The sequence below is a fragment of the Hydra vulgaris genome, chromosome 01, assembly GCF_038396675.1.
Source record: "Hydra vulgaris chromosome 01, alternate assembly HydraT2T_AEP".
NCBI lineage: Eukaryota > Metazoa > Cnidaria > Hydrozoa > Anthoathecata > Hydridae > Hydra > Hydra vulgaris.
In genome coordinates, this window is record NC_088920.1 from 65759838 (window position 1) to 65776507 (window position 16670).

At 28.7% G+C, this 16670-nt stretch overlaps 1 protein-coding gene across 1 annotated transcript in view; it reads left to right on the plus strand.

Moving 5' to 3' along the window:
- Positions 1-16670, plus strand: part of LOC100212649 (programmed cell death protein 10) — a 62599-nt gene that overhangs the window by 18734 nt on the left and 27195 nt on the right. Inside the window, exon 3 of the mRNA XM_065788963.1 lies at positions 5038-5095. Within this exon, the coding sequence (XP_065645035.1) occupies positions 5038-5095 (58 nt within the window). The remainder of the gene's footprint in view (positions 1-5037; positions 5096-16670) is intronic.

Sequence of the window (16670 nt, forward strand, 5' to 3'; positions counted from 1 at the left end):
TTCAAAGCCTTTTTTTATAGGGCAGAATTCTCTCTTCAGGAGTAAGTTCTGTGTTTCTTCAAGTTCTTATATGTCAATTTTTAGAGTTGGGTCTCAGACTGGCACTGCAAATTCAAAATGAGGTCTTGTGTCACAAATGTTTTCACAATTTGAAAGTTTAATCTTAAATTAGCCGGTATTAATACGCATAAGTCTTTTATTTGTTTGTTTTCTTTTATTTCATAATTTTCATCTGTATCATAAATAGTATACTTTTTAGTTATAAATATTTTTTCTTTTTAGCACTAATGTGCATAATTTTACATTTTCCTTTGCTAAGTTTCATTACCCACATGCTGCACCAATTGATTATTTTATTAACATTGGTTTGGTGGTTTTAAAAAAAAACACTTTAATTATTCCTAATATAATAGCCCTGAACAACATCTGAAAGTTATGTATTATTATTTATTGGCTAATATTAAAAGCTTTAAAATCTACAACTTTGTTGAGCTACCTCTAAGTATTGCCCAAATAAGCTCATAGTTGCCCAGAATTATTTCTATATGTATTGGAATAAGATAATAAGTGGAAATAATCATATTTTAATTTTCAGAACCACCCTAACGCATACGCAAATTTATATGCACCAAAACTTTTTTCAATAGAAATATTAAAACAGTCCTTTAAAATAGTTTATGCAGAAAACATTAAGCCCTATAGTTAAATAAATTTTTTTCTACTTTCTATTTTTAAAAAATTTTTAATTTAAATTTATTTTAATGTATTTAAATAAAATTTATTATTAAATATTATTAAATTTAAATTTATTTTATTAAATTCAATTCAATTTTTTTTTTAATTTAAAATGCACTGGTATACACTTTTTTTTACTCTTAAAATTTTCAAACTATTTTGAAAATTTTAAGAGTAAAAAATAGCTAAAGTTCTTTTTAACAAATTTAATTCAAGTTACTTTTTTATCTTCATTTTACATTGAAATCAGGACTTGTTATGAGATTTTGTTGCGTAATGGAAAAGCACAATGCCAATAAATTAAAAGTTTAATTACATCAGTTAAAAGTTTAATTATATCAGTTGCGTATTTTAAAGTACCTCATTGTAATTAAATTTAAAACCACATTAAAAATTGTTGTAAGTCTTGGAAATGAAATATCTTTTAATTAAACAATATTGTTATTAAAAAAATTATAAAGTTTAAATGTTGCTTAAAAAAATTATAAAGTTTAAATGTTGCTTAAAAAAAATTTCCTTTTTAAAATCTTTTATTTGTTTAAAATTTTTTTTTTTTTCTTTAAAACTTTCGTTTTATGGTTATTTTTTTTTAAAATGAAGGGACACTTGTTTTTGGTTGATATTATTAAAGGGATTCAAATATACTTATAACTAACCAATTAGATTAGAACTACACAAATAGATTAGAACTGCACATTTGGGTTTTCTCCTTTATAAAAAAGTGTTTGCATTACCTAAAGCAATTTAGTAACTGGCTTTTGACAAGTTCCAGTTAGAGCTTTTTTTTAAAAGTTCAAACCTGAACATGTTGGAACTATTACATAAGTTTAAACATTATTTTAGCTATGTTAAAACACACAAACATAATACCAAATATACATAAAAGTATTTAATTGTTTATCACCATTAGTTCGGACAAAAGTAAATAATATCAATGAATTCTTTTCAACTTTAAAAAAGTTAGTGCATCTAAAGTTTCATCATTTAAAAACTTCTTATTTTAATAGCAAAAAGTTCAAGATTAGAAAAAGCTCTCTCAGTTTCTATGGATCTAGGAGTATTTGTTTGAAAGGCTTTAATAAGTAATCTAAATACTTGGGCCTAACTTTGCTTTGCTAGCTTTAAAAACAGCCATTTCCTTTTGAACAAGATTTGTTCCAATTTCCTGATTTTCAAGTTTTATTTCAGTGTCTAGTTGTTCAATTAAAAGTTATTGTTGTTGAGCTAAATTCAATTCATTTTTAATACTTTTTACGTTACTAGTTATACTATCAGTATTTACTTCCTTGTCATCATCAGAGATGTTGTCAGGTGGCTGAAATAATTGCTGAATGAGATTAGTAACAAGATTAATAATTGTCTTTTCTTTAATCTTGTTTCTAAATTGGTCGTCTTTATTTAAGACATTTGGATTTGACAAGTACTTAATTAGATGAATTAAATAAATGTTTCTTCTTTCAATTATTCTATATTAAAATATCTACTTATAGGTGTATTAGCTTCATGAAGTTTTTTTTTTGTAAGTTCAATCACAATTTCAGAATACAAAAGATCAGCATCTCCTTTTGAAAGACTATTAATGGCCAATTTTAGTGGTTTTAAAGCAACACAAAGTTCATTTATGACATCATTTTTAGTTAGAGGAAAATCAATATTCATACCAATCAGAGCTATTTTTACTTCTGTTTGCATCTCCAAAAAATGTTTAAGCATATCAATAGTGCTGCTCCATATTGTCCTTGAGTAACAAATCAAAGCTCTTTTCAATTATATTTAATTGAAGTTTATCATCATTGCTCACTGGTTATCTACGAAATTTTTTAACCTATTTTCTTATTTTTGCCACAGTTTCTTGATATTCATGTTTTAATAATGGAACAGAATCTTCATTAACTGCATGAACAGTTTGAGTATCATTATTAACTTCAGTCCCATCTTCATCATTACTGTAACCTTGATCATAATCTACAGCTTTAATGTCACCATCAGCAGGGTTATTGTCAGAATCATGTGCATCAACTTTTTTTCTAAAGAGTACATCAATCACACATAGAAAATAACCTGGTTGTAACACATTTGATATTCAGGTTCAGTGCCATGACCATTTTTTTCCATTAGTTTATGAAATGTTTATATAATGTTTAGAAAAGTCTTTATGAGCAGTTTTAACAGTTTGTTCACTTAGGGCTTTAAGGGGGATCTTTTGCGACTAATGAAATCTTGTGGTAATAATTTTCAATTATTACAAAACAGTTTTAGCAAAATCGAACTAATGGATAAATCCAAAGCAAGCTTTTAAATTTTTTTTTAATTGAAACTTTAAAATGCTTCAATTATGTGAAGAATGTTGGGAAACCAAGTTTATATCAGCACGTTGCTGGAGCACATCCACCTTTTAAAAAAAGCTTCCTGTATTCATTTTCCTTCAACTGGCTCCCATAATAGCTCCCAGTTGAACGTGGAGGGCAACTGGCTACTTAACAGCATCTATTCCAGCAGTTTTAAGAACGACATTGCCAAAAAATTTTGCACGAGCAACATCCCCGCTAGAAAAGACTTGAGGCTAGATTGAGCCCAGTGTTTGTAAGTCTCCAGATTTTGAAAAACACTTGGATTTGATGTCAAACCATGTACTTCAATAGATTTAAAGACAAAAAGTTATATTTGCAACTTTCATACCGCAAGCCAAAATTAGTTTAACTCCATTTGTGACCAGAGTTGTTCAATTTTGGATTGAGTTTCTGGCAAATTTTCTGATACCACAATAAGAATTTGTCTCTTAACCCCAGTGTCTTTGCCAGTCTTTTGAGTGAGAGGTTGTTTTTTAGGTGGTGAGCTGGTGTCAATTTTTCACACAATATCAACAATGCTTAGACAAAACATGAGAAAACCTTTACCACCATCAATTCCGAGTTTAACAAAATTTCCACCAAAAATTAAACGAAAATTGAATATTATGATTCACAAAACTTTATAAATCAATGCAGTGAGCAGCAATCCGAACTGTACCAGAATCTACTTTTCCATCTATAATTTTTAAGTAACTGCAGGTGAAGAAATCGCTCAAATGTTGACCTGATCCTAAGAAATTTTATAAAAATTTGACTCTGCTATCTTGCTGCTTGATGTTTGGTTTACAGTTCTGACCAGTTTCTTAAATCCGTTGTTTAACAGCCTTGTATTTAATAGTACATTTACAAAAGTTAGAGTTTTATTTTATGTTTAAATAAAATGATAATTACATAATGTGTTTCATAAAAAGTATTTAATAAAATAAAAAGAATGGTTGCAATTTTAAAAAATCGCTTTTTTTTTTAGTGCTTTTTTTGCAGGCATATGGGCAAGCACGAAAGTGGTGGCTAAATGGAGAAGAATTAAAATAAAATATATATATGTATATATGTATATATATATATGTATATATGTATATATATATGTGTATATATATATATATATATATATATAATACATACATATATATATAAATATATATATATATATATATATATATATATAGAACCCTTAGATGTTGTCCGAAAGTTTTTTCGATATTTTGTTGACAAAAAGTAAAAATTAAAATGCAAGACCGGAATTTTTTTTTTTTAATAATGATAGACTGCCTGCCCCAACCAAACCCTTAGTCGATGTAGCAGCACTCCCTTGCGGGTCAGGCTATTTGTCAGTCGATATAGCAGCACTCCCTTGCGAGTCAGGCTATTTGTCAGTCGATGTAGCAGCACTCCCTTGCGAGTCAGGCTATTTGTCAGTCGATGTAGCAGCACTCCCTTGCGAGTCAGGCTATAAGATAGTCGATGTAGCAACACTCCGCGCATGATTTACAGTAAAAAAAATAAAAATAAAAACATTTTATTAAAAAAAATAAAAATAAAAACATTTTATTAAAAAAAATAAAAATAAAAACATTGTTTATATTGTTAAAAACATTCAAAATGTTATAAAAACATTCAGAATGTTTTTAAAAACATTCTGGTCAATTAAATTTGCGTTTTTGTGGTTTTTTTAAAAAACGATTAATTTGTAATTAAATTAATGGTTTTTACTTTCGTCCAACACGGAAATGTTGGACGAAAGTCAAAAGTAATTAAAAGTGACGTATGTGTTGGCGTAAGAATCACTTTTTTCCTTCCGCTCTTCCTAAAGCCAACAAACTATAGAACTATATATATATATATATATATATATATATATATATATATATATATATTAATTATGGGTATTTTGGGGAATTTGTGATTTTGATATTTGTGAAATAATTACAATTTATATCATTTTTTCTTTAAGGCAGAGGAATCAATTCCAGGTATCAGTCAAGAAATCTTAGCTGGGATCCTTAGAGCTGGTACAGTTTTTTTTTTAATTTTTTAGTCATTTAGCTTGTTCTTATTGAAGATGTTTTATTTTTAAAGATTATTTTATTATTTTAAAGAAAAAATTTTATTTTGAGTTAACAATAGAAGTTATTTTAATGGAAGTTATCATTAGTTAATAATAATTTTTGTTATATGGAGTATATCATAATTAAGTATTGTGCAAAGGGTGAATCAAGTGGTTGGGAATTGCGATATCTGGAAATATTTCTGGTCTTTAAATTCCCAGTTTTATCATTCTTATTTTTTTTTCAATTTTTTTTTTATTTATTTATCTAACCATGAAGTATGAAAAATTTACACTAAGGTATTTTAGACTCACATAATTAAGGTTTGGTGTCACTCATATAGTTAAAAACTAATCAATGGCAGCAGTGTACCCTCCAGTTTTTTTTTTAGTTGCCCTGCAGGCGACTGAAACAGTTATTATTTCTCATTTGAGTTGTCCGCTATGATAATCAGTAGTCTGGTGTTAAAGTTTTTTTTTTTTTTTTTTCCTCAGGTGAAACTAATGATTTTTTTAAAATTTTAGTTAATGCAAAGCTGTGTACTTTGTTTTCAACGAGCAAGTTATTATAAGTTTGTTAGCGAAAAAGCTATAAAAAAAAACCAACTACAATAAACTAATGACTATAAAAGTATAACACTCTAGTCACTCACTGCATTATAAAAGTGATGAAACTATAATACTGTTATTACTTTTACAAAGCACTTATAACTTTTATAATTTGTTCTTTGTTCAAACAACATTAGCAATTCCAAATTTTAATCAAAGTGAATAAGAAATAATAAAGTGGGTATTCAAATATTATAATATATATAACCAATAAAAAGTTTTTATTAGTTGATTTTACAATTAACGCATTTTTATGGACCATTAATAACATTTTTCATAATGCATAATGCTAAATATTATTTGAATATCCGCTCTACTTTTCTTGATGCTTTTCTACTTCAGTTAAAGTTTGGGATTACTTATGTTGTTTGAGCAACCTGCCGGGCTACTGACAGGCATTTTTTTAAATTTTCTGTCGCCCTTAGAGGAAACGAGTTGTCCCGTGCCACCAGAAGACCACGAGGGTACACTGCTGAATGTAGTGACATCTAAATAAATAGTAAAAAAACAACTAGTAAATAAAACATAGAAAGAATTTAAAATAAATGAAAAAAAAAGAAGAAAAAAGAAGAAAACAATAAGCAAAGAAAACTTTTCTCTTATTTTTATGTTTTTTAAAAGTTTAAAAAAAGAAATTAAAGTACTTATAAATAATGATAGTATTAATAATAATAATAATAATAATAATAATAATAATAATAATAATAATAATAATAATAATAATAATAAAACGAATAAAAAAAAGTATTACAAATAATAACTCTAATATGATAGCTTTAATAAAAATTATTGATAAAAAAAATGGTAAAAATAATTATAGTAAAATTTATAACAGAACTACAGAATGACAGAAACTATGAAAATAAATATAACATTTGAAAAAGCTATGACAATATCCATAAAACTATTACTACAATGGAATCACTATCACTTTTCATTATAAGCAATAATTATAAAGCTTCTAAAACAAAGATAATTTAATGATAATAATAATAATAATAGTAATAAAGTTAAAAAAAATACTCAAATAAAAATTTCTTAATTTGGTTTCAATTGAGGAAAATAATTATGGTAAAAAGGTATTTAGTATAAAATTTTTTAAAATGGTATTATTTGGTTTAAGTGAGAAAAAAAGAAGTGTGCAAATTAAAGTTTTCAGTTTTTCAAGTGTAATATTTATGTGTATCACTTGTTTAATAAAAAAATTATCAAACGAATTTAGTAGTTTATTTTGAAGAAAATCAAACACAAAGAGAAAATTATCAAGCTTTACAAGATCTTGAAATTTTAGAATTTTTAATTCAGAAAACCTATTGTGCAGTGCAACTATAACTTTGATGGGAGGAAAAATGGAATAGTAAATTGATATTAGAATATATTGGGGAACATAGTGTTGGCACATAAGAGTTTTTTTTTTAATTGAATTAGTTGAAAAATAATAAATTCAGTTTTGTTGATAGTTAAAAAAATACGGTTACTATTTAACCAATGACACAAATGATGGAGATCTAAATTAACTTTTTTTTTTTTGGCATATTGTAAATTTTTTTATTATTGTTATCAACACTTCCAACAAGGCTGCAAGCAACCACTATTAAAGTTAAAAGTTAATGGAAGAGAAAAGATGAAGTTTATAGAGAAAGATAACAATTAACAGACGACTTAAAAGATTGCAAATTATATGAATCAGGAAAACAAGATATAAGGAAGGGAATTCAAAGAATTAATGTTTGAGGAAAAAAAACTAAACGAATAAGAATATTAGGAGCACTTAAAAACAGTCAGAGTAAAAGGGCAAGACCTAATTAAATAACAAGTAACATGAGAAGGAATTTTAATAGACAGCACAAAAGACAGGAGCTCTTTAGAGCAGTGCCCATTATAGTATTTATAGAAAAGAGAAAGAGAAGTAACATTACAACGGTATGATAATGGTTGGAGGTTGGCCTCAAGAGCAAGTTCAATTATGTTTACAATGCATTTTTGCACCTTGTCTGAGAGAAAGGGTATCGTTGGATAATCCACCCTAAATATGGTAACAGTATTCCATACAAGGGCGATCTAAGATTTTTAGAGATAAACAATAGAATCATGAGTAAGAAAGTGGTGAGCATGATAAAGAGATGCAACCTTAGTAGATGCTAGTATTGCAATTGATTTGATATATCGTTTCCAAGAAAGATTGGAAGTAAGAAGATGAAGGGTTGATTACTCATCAAGAACATTACCATTTATAACTTTAGGAAGATTTAGATTATTTCCATAACGATTAGCTGAAAAACAATTGAATTTTATCTAAGTTCACCTACCATTGAAAGCTCCATGCTATAGCAGAAGTAAGATCCTTTTCAAGCTCAAATGCCCCCTCTAAGCAATCAGAGATTGTTTTCTTCTTAGAAAAGAATAAATGGTAGTATCATCAGCGAACAATGCAATATTAGATTTTCTCTTAGAATTTCTGGGAGATCGCTAATGTAAAATAAAAAGACCTTGAGGAACCCCTGAACTTACAGGGTATGAAGAAGAGTGCTGTCCATCGAGAACAACTTTATACTACGATTGGTAAGGAAAGATTCAATCTTAAAGATGTTACCTGATACACCATAACAAGTGACCTTATAGAGAAGACCAGCATGCTAAACTTTATCAAAAGCTTTAGAAATGGATTAACCTGTTTGTCGGCTATATCAGGTAGAATGCAACTAGTAGAATCAAGGGATAATATTGATGAGAAGTTCTTAGCAAACAATTCAGCTCTGTCTTTAGGTGAGGTAACTAAATCTGAACCACACAAGAGGGGTGGAATAACAGATTTGCAATGAGAGGAAAACCATGGAGAAGAGTGAGTCTTGACTTGGAATTGTCGAGAGAGAATAAGAGATTCCTGAATCCAAGAAGTTATGTAAGTAGCACATTTGTCAGCAGGAAGACATTTCTACCCAAGGGCCATCACAAAGAAAATCAAGGTAGTTGTAAGAGGTAAGATGAGAGGGAGATTTTGATGATGAAGAATAATGAGATAATATTTTTATAGAGATCAAACCATGATCAGAGGCACCTAACGGTAAATGTGGAGGAACTGAGCACTGACTAGAATCAGAAACAAGACATAAGTGGAGTAGAGGCGGTAAATGATTCTGGTTGTCTAGAAAGCGAGCTAGAAAGATGACTACTTATGTTAAAGATTAAGGAAGGCAAAAGTTGTGGGCCTTAACGCCTGCAAAGTCACTGACACTAGAGCTAAGCCATACAGTGTGATGAGCATTAAAGTCACTAACAATAACGATATTGGCTGAAAGACTAAAAGAAAAAGCTTGGTTAATTTGATCAGAAATAATATCAAAAAGAGTGCAGTCTTGAGATGAAGGAGAGCAATTTAGAACAAAAAGAAAGGAAATAGAGTGAAGTGGTGCTAAATGAATGCACATAAAAGAATAGTCTGTGGATTCAAACCTAGTTTACAAACAATAGGTGAATTCTTACGAATGTAGATCCCCAGGCCATGCATTTGAACTCAAATTAGTCTCAAAAGAACCAGTAGATCTGGTGAACTTTGCAAGAAATAAGACTCAACAGAAGAACTCAACAACTCAAGAAAAATTACTTTGAAGACCATAAATATTAGTAAATGATAGATTTAGAGAACTTGGTGGTGACGATAGTTTTTTGTGTTTTTTTTTTATTTTTGGTACTTTCGTCATTTTTAAATTTACATTATTTAATAGTCCAAGCAATTGCTTCATTACTATTAATAAACTATAAGCTGTAACAAAGGGCTCCAAATGTGGCTTTAGCAATGCATACCAAAAGTATGAACAGGGACACCATCCATGTGAAACAGGCACTGATATTTTACAGCTGTTGATGAAATCAGTCTCTCTGAGAGCTACTACAGAGTTAGAGAAACCTGACTACCAGCCGGCCTCAGAACCAAAAAACTAAGTTTTAGAGCTATACCCTCATTTTGAGATAGAATGAGTAGCCTAGTCATAAAAACAGAGACACAATCAAAACCCATGCGTTGGGTCAAGAAAATTCGGCATTCAACATCCTGAACTGGAAACAATGTATTACAATCACATCTACACCAGTCTAATAGATGAAGAAGTGGTGCGAGGCTGGTCAGCAGATAGAATCTGTTTACCATTAATATATGTTATATATAATATATATTAAAAATAGTAAAGGCCCATAAACAGAACCCTGTGGGACACAATACTTAATAACTTTACTTGTGAAATGAAACCCATTAATCAAGACAAACTGAGTATGATTTTTAATATATGATGAAAGCCAATCATTAGTTATACCCTGTATACCATAGTGATACAATTTTTTAATTAAAATCTTGTGGTCATATCAAATGCATTTTAAAAATCAATAAAGACACAAAAGCAAAATAACCACAAATCATTTCATTAATGTTAATAAGTGCATGGGAAGTAGAGTGTTTCAAATGAAGTTCGAACTGCCACCAGTAGAGACACTTAGAATTATCAAGAAAGTGGTAGATACAGCAATACATAAATTTTTCCAGAATTTTGCTGGTATTTAATGATATTGGTCAATAGTTATTGCAGTCAAGTTTTGAGTTCTTTTTATGGATTGGTTTAACAGATGCAGTTTTTAAAGTTTTAGGGAATATACCAGTAGCAAAGAAGAGAATAAGTAGTTTAGAAAGTATTGAACAAATATCATTAGCAAGAAGTTTTAGAATAAAAGTTGGAATGCTGTTTGTTACAGAAGCCTTGGCATTGTTATTGAAAGAATAACTGGAATTTCATTTTTGTCAGTAGGTTTCATGAAAAGAGATTCAAGGTTTAATGTTTTTAAATACTTATGGAAGTCAGTATGAGATGAGTGAATATTTTTTGCCAATTCTTCAGGGATTGAAATAAAGGAGTTGAAAATTTCTAAGATCTAACCAGAATATGTATAATGGTGTTGTTTGAAGTTATTATTGATGGGAGATATTATTATTAAAAGTCGTGAATAAAGTTTTAATGAAACACTCAATTTATCATATTGGGAAAGTTTCACAAAAAAACACAACAAATAATTTTACTTGAATTAGCTGGTTAAAACACCAGTTAATTCAAGTAAATAAACAAAGTTAGAATAATAATTACTGAAGGTCTGAAAAATATGCTCAATCTTAAAATCAACAAATTAAAAACTATACAAAAGCTGTTTGCACATTGTAGGAAACATTAAACTTTGATTTGAGTAAGGGGGAAACTTTTTGAAATGTTTTAAATTAAATATGAATTTATTGACAACAAAAATAGTTATAAAAAAATATAATTTATGTTATTAGTGTTTTTTTTGTTTTGTTTTAAAATAACTATAAGTTATTTAAATTAGTTTTTAAACCTGTTTTTAATTTTGTTAAAAAAAATCTGTGCTAGAGAGTTGCAAGCATTTAATTGATGGTTATATTCGATTTATATTGGTAAATAATATATATATATATATATATATATATATATATATATATATATATATATATATATATATATATATGATTTCAGTGTAGACATCATGTATAAGAGTGTATGTTATATTAATAAGAAAACATCAAACAATACGAATTCTCTTAATACAAATAATAATTTATTTTGAGAAATTTTCACTGGGTTATGGATACCAGCATCATCAGCTCGTAAAATATTACAAAATTTTTGAACGTTAAAAAACAGTTTAATAAAAAAATTTTTAACTGACGTCAGCAGTTGAATGGCTTTTTTTTTCGTTACGCAAGAATATAAAAAATGGAGTCCAAAATTTAGTTTTAACAAATTGCCCATTATCGAGATTTATTCCGCCATTTGATTGGAAACATTAGTGCCTCTGTATTTCGAGTGCTTCTCGTACTTTACGGTCGAATTTTTTTGTTTCAACTTTAAGAGTTTTAATTTTCTCCCAATTTATTTTTTCAGAGCAAAACTTGCTATGTGTTGCAATTGCTGACTGATGATGTTTGCCATCATTTAAACTTTTTTGGTGTTGTTGAATTCTATTGTTCTTTACGTAGCGTTTTTTCCTAATTTGATTTGCAATACTTTTTAGTTGGCTTTCGGTGTACCCATTTTCATTAAAAACTTGAATAAGAAAGTTTATCTCATTTTTTAAATGTGTAACACTGCATATGGAGTATGCCCTGTGAACATAACCTTTGAATATTGCGCATAAAATTTTGGGGTCGTGATTCGAGTGCGGTTTTATTTGAATATTTGTAATAGCTTCTTTTCTGTAGACTTTAAACTCATACTTACCTTTGCTGTTATTTATTATTGTTATATCTAGGAAATTCAGAGTTTTGTTATGGTTTTCTGTCTCAATTGTGTATTGTATTGCAGGGTGTTGTTTATTTAAGATTATTTTGAATTTCTCTTCTTCTTGGATGTTTGAAAATCTAGCATGGCTATCATGGACGTATCTTAGATTTTAAGTCGAGAGGAGGATTTAATGTCTTTGCAATTTTGAAGGCATTTTCTTCGTGATGTTGCAGAAAAGATTCTGCCAATACAACCATGAATGAAAGACCAATAGGACCGGAATTCTCCAATTCATGGATCTCGTTGTTCCACAAAAAATAGCAACGATGTAAACAAAGCTCTATAAGTGTTTTTGTGGTAGAACATCTGTAGGAATCATCTTTATTTAATTGATCTATAAGAATTAAAGTAGCCTCTTTAAGTGGAATTGATGGATAAAGGTTTATTACATCGAATGAAACTTGAACTTCGTTTTCGTCTACATTCCATGAGTTTGCTTTGTTAATAAAATCAAAAGAATTTTTCAAATGTGTTTTATTTTTATTTAAGATAGGTTGTATTGCTTTAACTAAGTAGTTAGATATTCCATAATTAGGTGTGCCGATAGTTGATATAACTATTCTCATAGGGTAAGCTTTTTCAGGCTTATGAGCCTTAATTAGACCATACATACTAGGTGGGATTGGATCACTTGGATATATACTGTCATACTCTGCTTTTGAAAATCTTTGTTTTTTATTAAGTTGTGAGAGATAGGTTTTAATTTTTATAGCATAACTAGAAGTAGGATCTTCACTTAAAACCTTTGTTTGACCAATTTGATCGCGAATTCTTTCTAAAGCTTTTTCGTGTTCAATTCTCACAAAACCATTACCCTTATCAAGCGGATATATATCGACAAGTTTGTTTTCCTTAATTTCCTTTAGAGCTTTTCTTTGCTCTCTTGTTAAGTTTTGACTAATTTTTTTACCCATTTTAAGTTCTTTTAAAACATTTTTTCTTAAATCCTGCGCATTTTCAATTTTGTTGATATATTCTAGCTTTAAAGCAAACAACTCTGTTGTGGCGATAATATCCATATAAGGGATATGTTTTAAAGAAGGTACAAAGTTTGGACCAAGATTAAGAAGATCATTTTGGTTATTAGGAATTTCGGTATTGCATAGGTTTAAAACAGCGTTCTTAGTATGTGTAGTTAATTTACCGTTTTTAATTTTTTGTTTATTCTTAAATTCGCTTTGAAGATTATTAAACTTTTTGAATAATCTTTCTTTTGATCTTATAAACATTATTTCCCGGGCTTTTTCAGTAACATGTTCAACTTTTTCATAGTCTTTTTCATCAAGAGTAGATTTAATATCTAAATCTAATATATAATAAATCTCGATAATGGGCAATTTGTTAAAACTAAATTTTGGACTCCATTTTTTATATTCTTGCGTAACGAAAAAAGAAGCCATTTAACTGCTGACGTCAGTTAAAAAAATTTTTATTAAACTGTTTTTTAACGTTCAAAAATTTTGTAATATTTTACGAGCTGATGATGCTGGTATCCATAACCCAGTGAAAATTTCTCAAAATAAATTTTTATTTGTATCAAGAGAATTCATATTGTTTGATGTTTTCTTATTAATATATATATATATATATATATATATATATATATATATATATATATATATATATATATATATATATATATATATATATATATATATATATATATATATATATATATATATATATATATATTAGGGTGTTCCATATTTTATCAATTTTTGAAATCGAACTTGCGAATCGATTTATAAATTGACTATTTGTATAAAAATAAGTTTGAGCAAAAAAAAATTAAAAAAATTAAATTTTTAGGTTCCCCGCCAGTTCGATTTTGGGCCAAAATTGTCGGGTGTTTTAAACGCCTGGCGGGGACCTTAAAATTTATCTAAATTTATCTTTTTTTTTTTTAAATGTTATATGTTGGATTGAATGTTTATCACATAAAAGGAGCATGTCGAAAAAATAAAGAAATTAGTCTACATAATATTTTGAAATTGGTGAAAAATCCAAATTTTCTTTCACAAAAACCTATTTTATTACTCAGTGGCGTATAAAAAACTTTTTTTATACCCTAATAAACTGTTTCCAAACCCGGAAAAAACTATAATTTGAATAGTTTTTTTATTAGTGTTAAATGAAGTTTAAAAAAAATAATAATTGGATCCATGGAGTAACATGCCCCGGACACTAACCTTAATGGCCCCTACTTAATAAACATTAGAGAGCAATAAATTGAAAATCCGGAAATTTGATCGGAAAATATTTTTAGAAAATGTATATACCAAGGTACTTAAATAATAATTTAAAATTTAACAACTACTTTCCAATGCGAAGACAAAGTATTTAAACTAAATTTGCGTTACTAATAATAAGTGCTTTAATATTTTTTTAAATAATATTCAAAATGGCTAAAATTACGAGACTAAAAGCTAGAGCTTATTTATTTGAAGAAGAAAGCCTGATAGAAAACTTAACTCAGATAACTTTTCCAACAAATAAAGAATTAATTCTTAACTTTCAGTTTAAAAGATCTAGTAACAAGTTAACTCCATCCAAAAGGTTTATTGGTTGTACTGATGGGCCCGATAAATTCGCAAAGTGCTCCGGACTTGTCAATTGCCCTGACAACTGTATTCTTTTTGCAGTAAAAAAACCATGGTTAGACGGAGGTTATAAAGATGGATTATTAACAGATAAATCTATAAGGTAAGTTTTATAATTTCAATTTATAATAAAATAGTTATTATAAATTTGTATAATCATTCGAACTTAATAAGCTAGTAGATGATTAAGGTTTTTTTGTAGTACCACTGCAACTAATTTTTTTAGTTGTTATTACGTGTGGATTATAGCTTAATAATGCAAAATATAAGGTGCATCTTAAAGTTAATATTTCTATTTTATTTAATGTATTATCTTAATTTTTTCAGGAATAATATTATTCGTTTAATCGATAGTTGGGAGACATTAAAGAAAAGTAAGAATAAAGACTCTAAAGCAGCAGAGAAATCTAGGGAAGAATTCAAAAAGAAGGGGGAGCAGGTATTTTGGATTGGTAAAGATAATATTAAGGAAATCTTAAAAAAAACGAGCCTTGATAAACTTTCATACTATGTTGATATCCAATTTTTAAAAGACCAAAAGTCCAGTTGTCTAATGACTTTGGGGAGCAAAGACATGAGATATAAAACGGTAAATAAAGATAAGAAACCTTTAAAAAGTTGTAATATTAAACAGTTACCCCAAATAGACGAATCAACTACAGATCTAGAGCTTCTCTCAGATATCAGTGACGTGAGTACAGAATCAGATATTTCTTTTGATTTATCGCAACCCGGCCCAAGTAACGCAAAACAAGAGTTAAGGAAAGGTTTTGTTAAAGATATTGCCATGACATCAGTCTCAAAAAATATTTCATCAAGAGATCTAGTGCATGTATGTACGGATTTAATTGTAAGTTCAGGCGGAAATGTGGCTGATTTTTCAGTGTCTCATTCAACTATTTGGCGAGCTCAAAAAAAATCTATTCGGGAAAATGCTGAACAATATAAGAAAAATGTAAAAATTGCTACCGCTAAAGCTACTTTTCTCATAATAGCACATTTTGATGGAAAAATTATTGAAGACATCACAGAAGGTATAAAATCAAAAAGAGATCGATTTGCGGTCTCGGTTAATATTGATGGTAAAATGAAGCTCCTTGGCATTCCAGCAATTGATCGTGGTACTGGACAAGCTCAATACGATGCTTTAGTTAAAATACTGGATGAGTATGGAATATGTGATGACGTGAAAGGTTTATGTTTTGATACAACAGCTACAAATACAGGAAGACTTTCTGGTACAAATGTCAGGTTTAGTCATAAACAAAACTCAATTCTACTAGAGCTGGCTTGCAGGAGGCATGTTTATGAGTTACATCTAAAACACTTCTGTGAAAGACAGTGCAGTGGAAAAACTAAATCTCCAGAAAACCTAATGTTTAAACGGTTCCAATTAAACTGGAATGACATTAAAAGTAGCATTGACTCTTCAAAGTTTGTAAAATATGACACTCAATCTATTGCTACCACTTTCTTAGAAATCCATAAACTCGATGCTATAAAATATTGCGAGATTGCTCTAAAAAAAAACACTTTTCCCAGAGAAGACTACAAGGAGTTATTGAAACTAACCCTAATGTACTTATGCCCTGAAAGAGATTTTAAAATTCAAGCTCCAGGGTGCGTGTCTCATGCACGTTTTATGTCCAAAGCTATTTATTATCTCAAGATTTGGATATTGAGTTTGCAACTGTCTTATGAATTGACAGACGATCAAAAGAACCAAGTGCAGTCTACTGCTGAGTTTATCTCAATCTTTTATACCGTCTGGTTTTTAAAAACCTCTTTACCTTACCCTGCACCTTACCAAGATATAAAAGCCTATTGGCAAATGACAAAATATAGAGGTTACGTAGAACAATATGTTCAGAATTCTGAAACAATTTTAAATGGAATTGATGCCACAATGGTTTCAATGGAATCACATTTATGGTACCTTGATGAAACTTTAATTCCGCTGGCTCTTCTAGACCAAGGTATTTCTGTTGCAGAG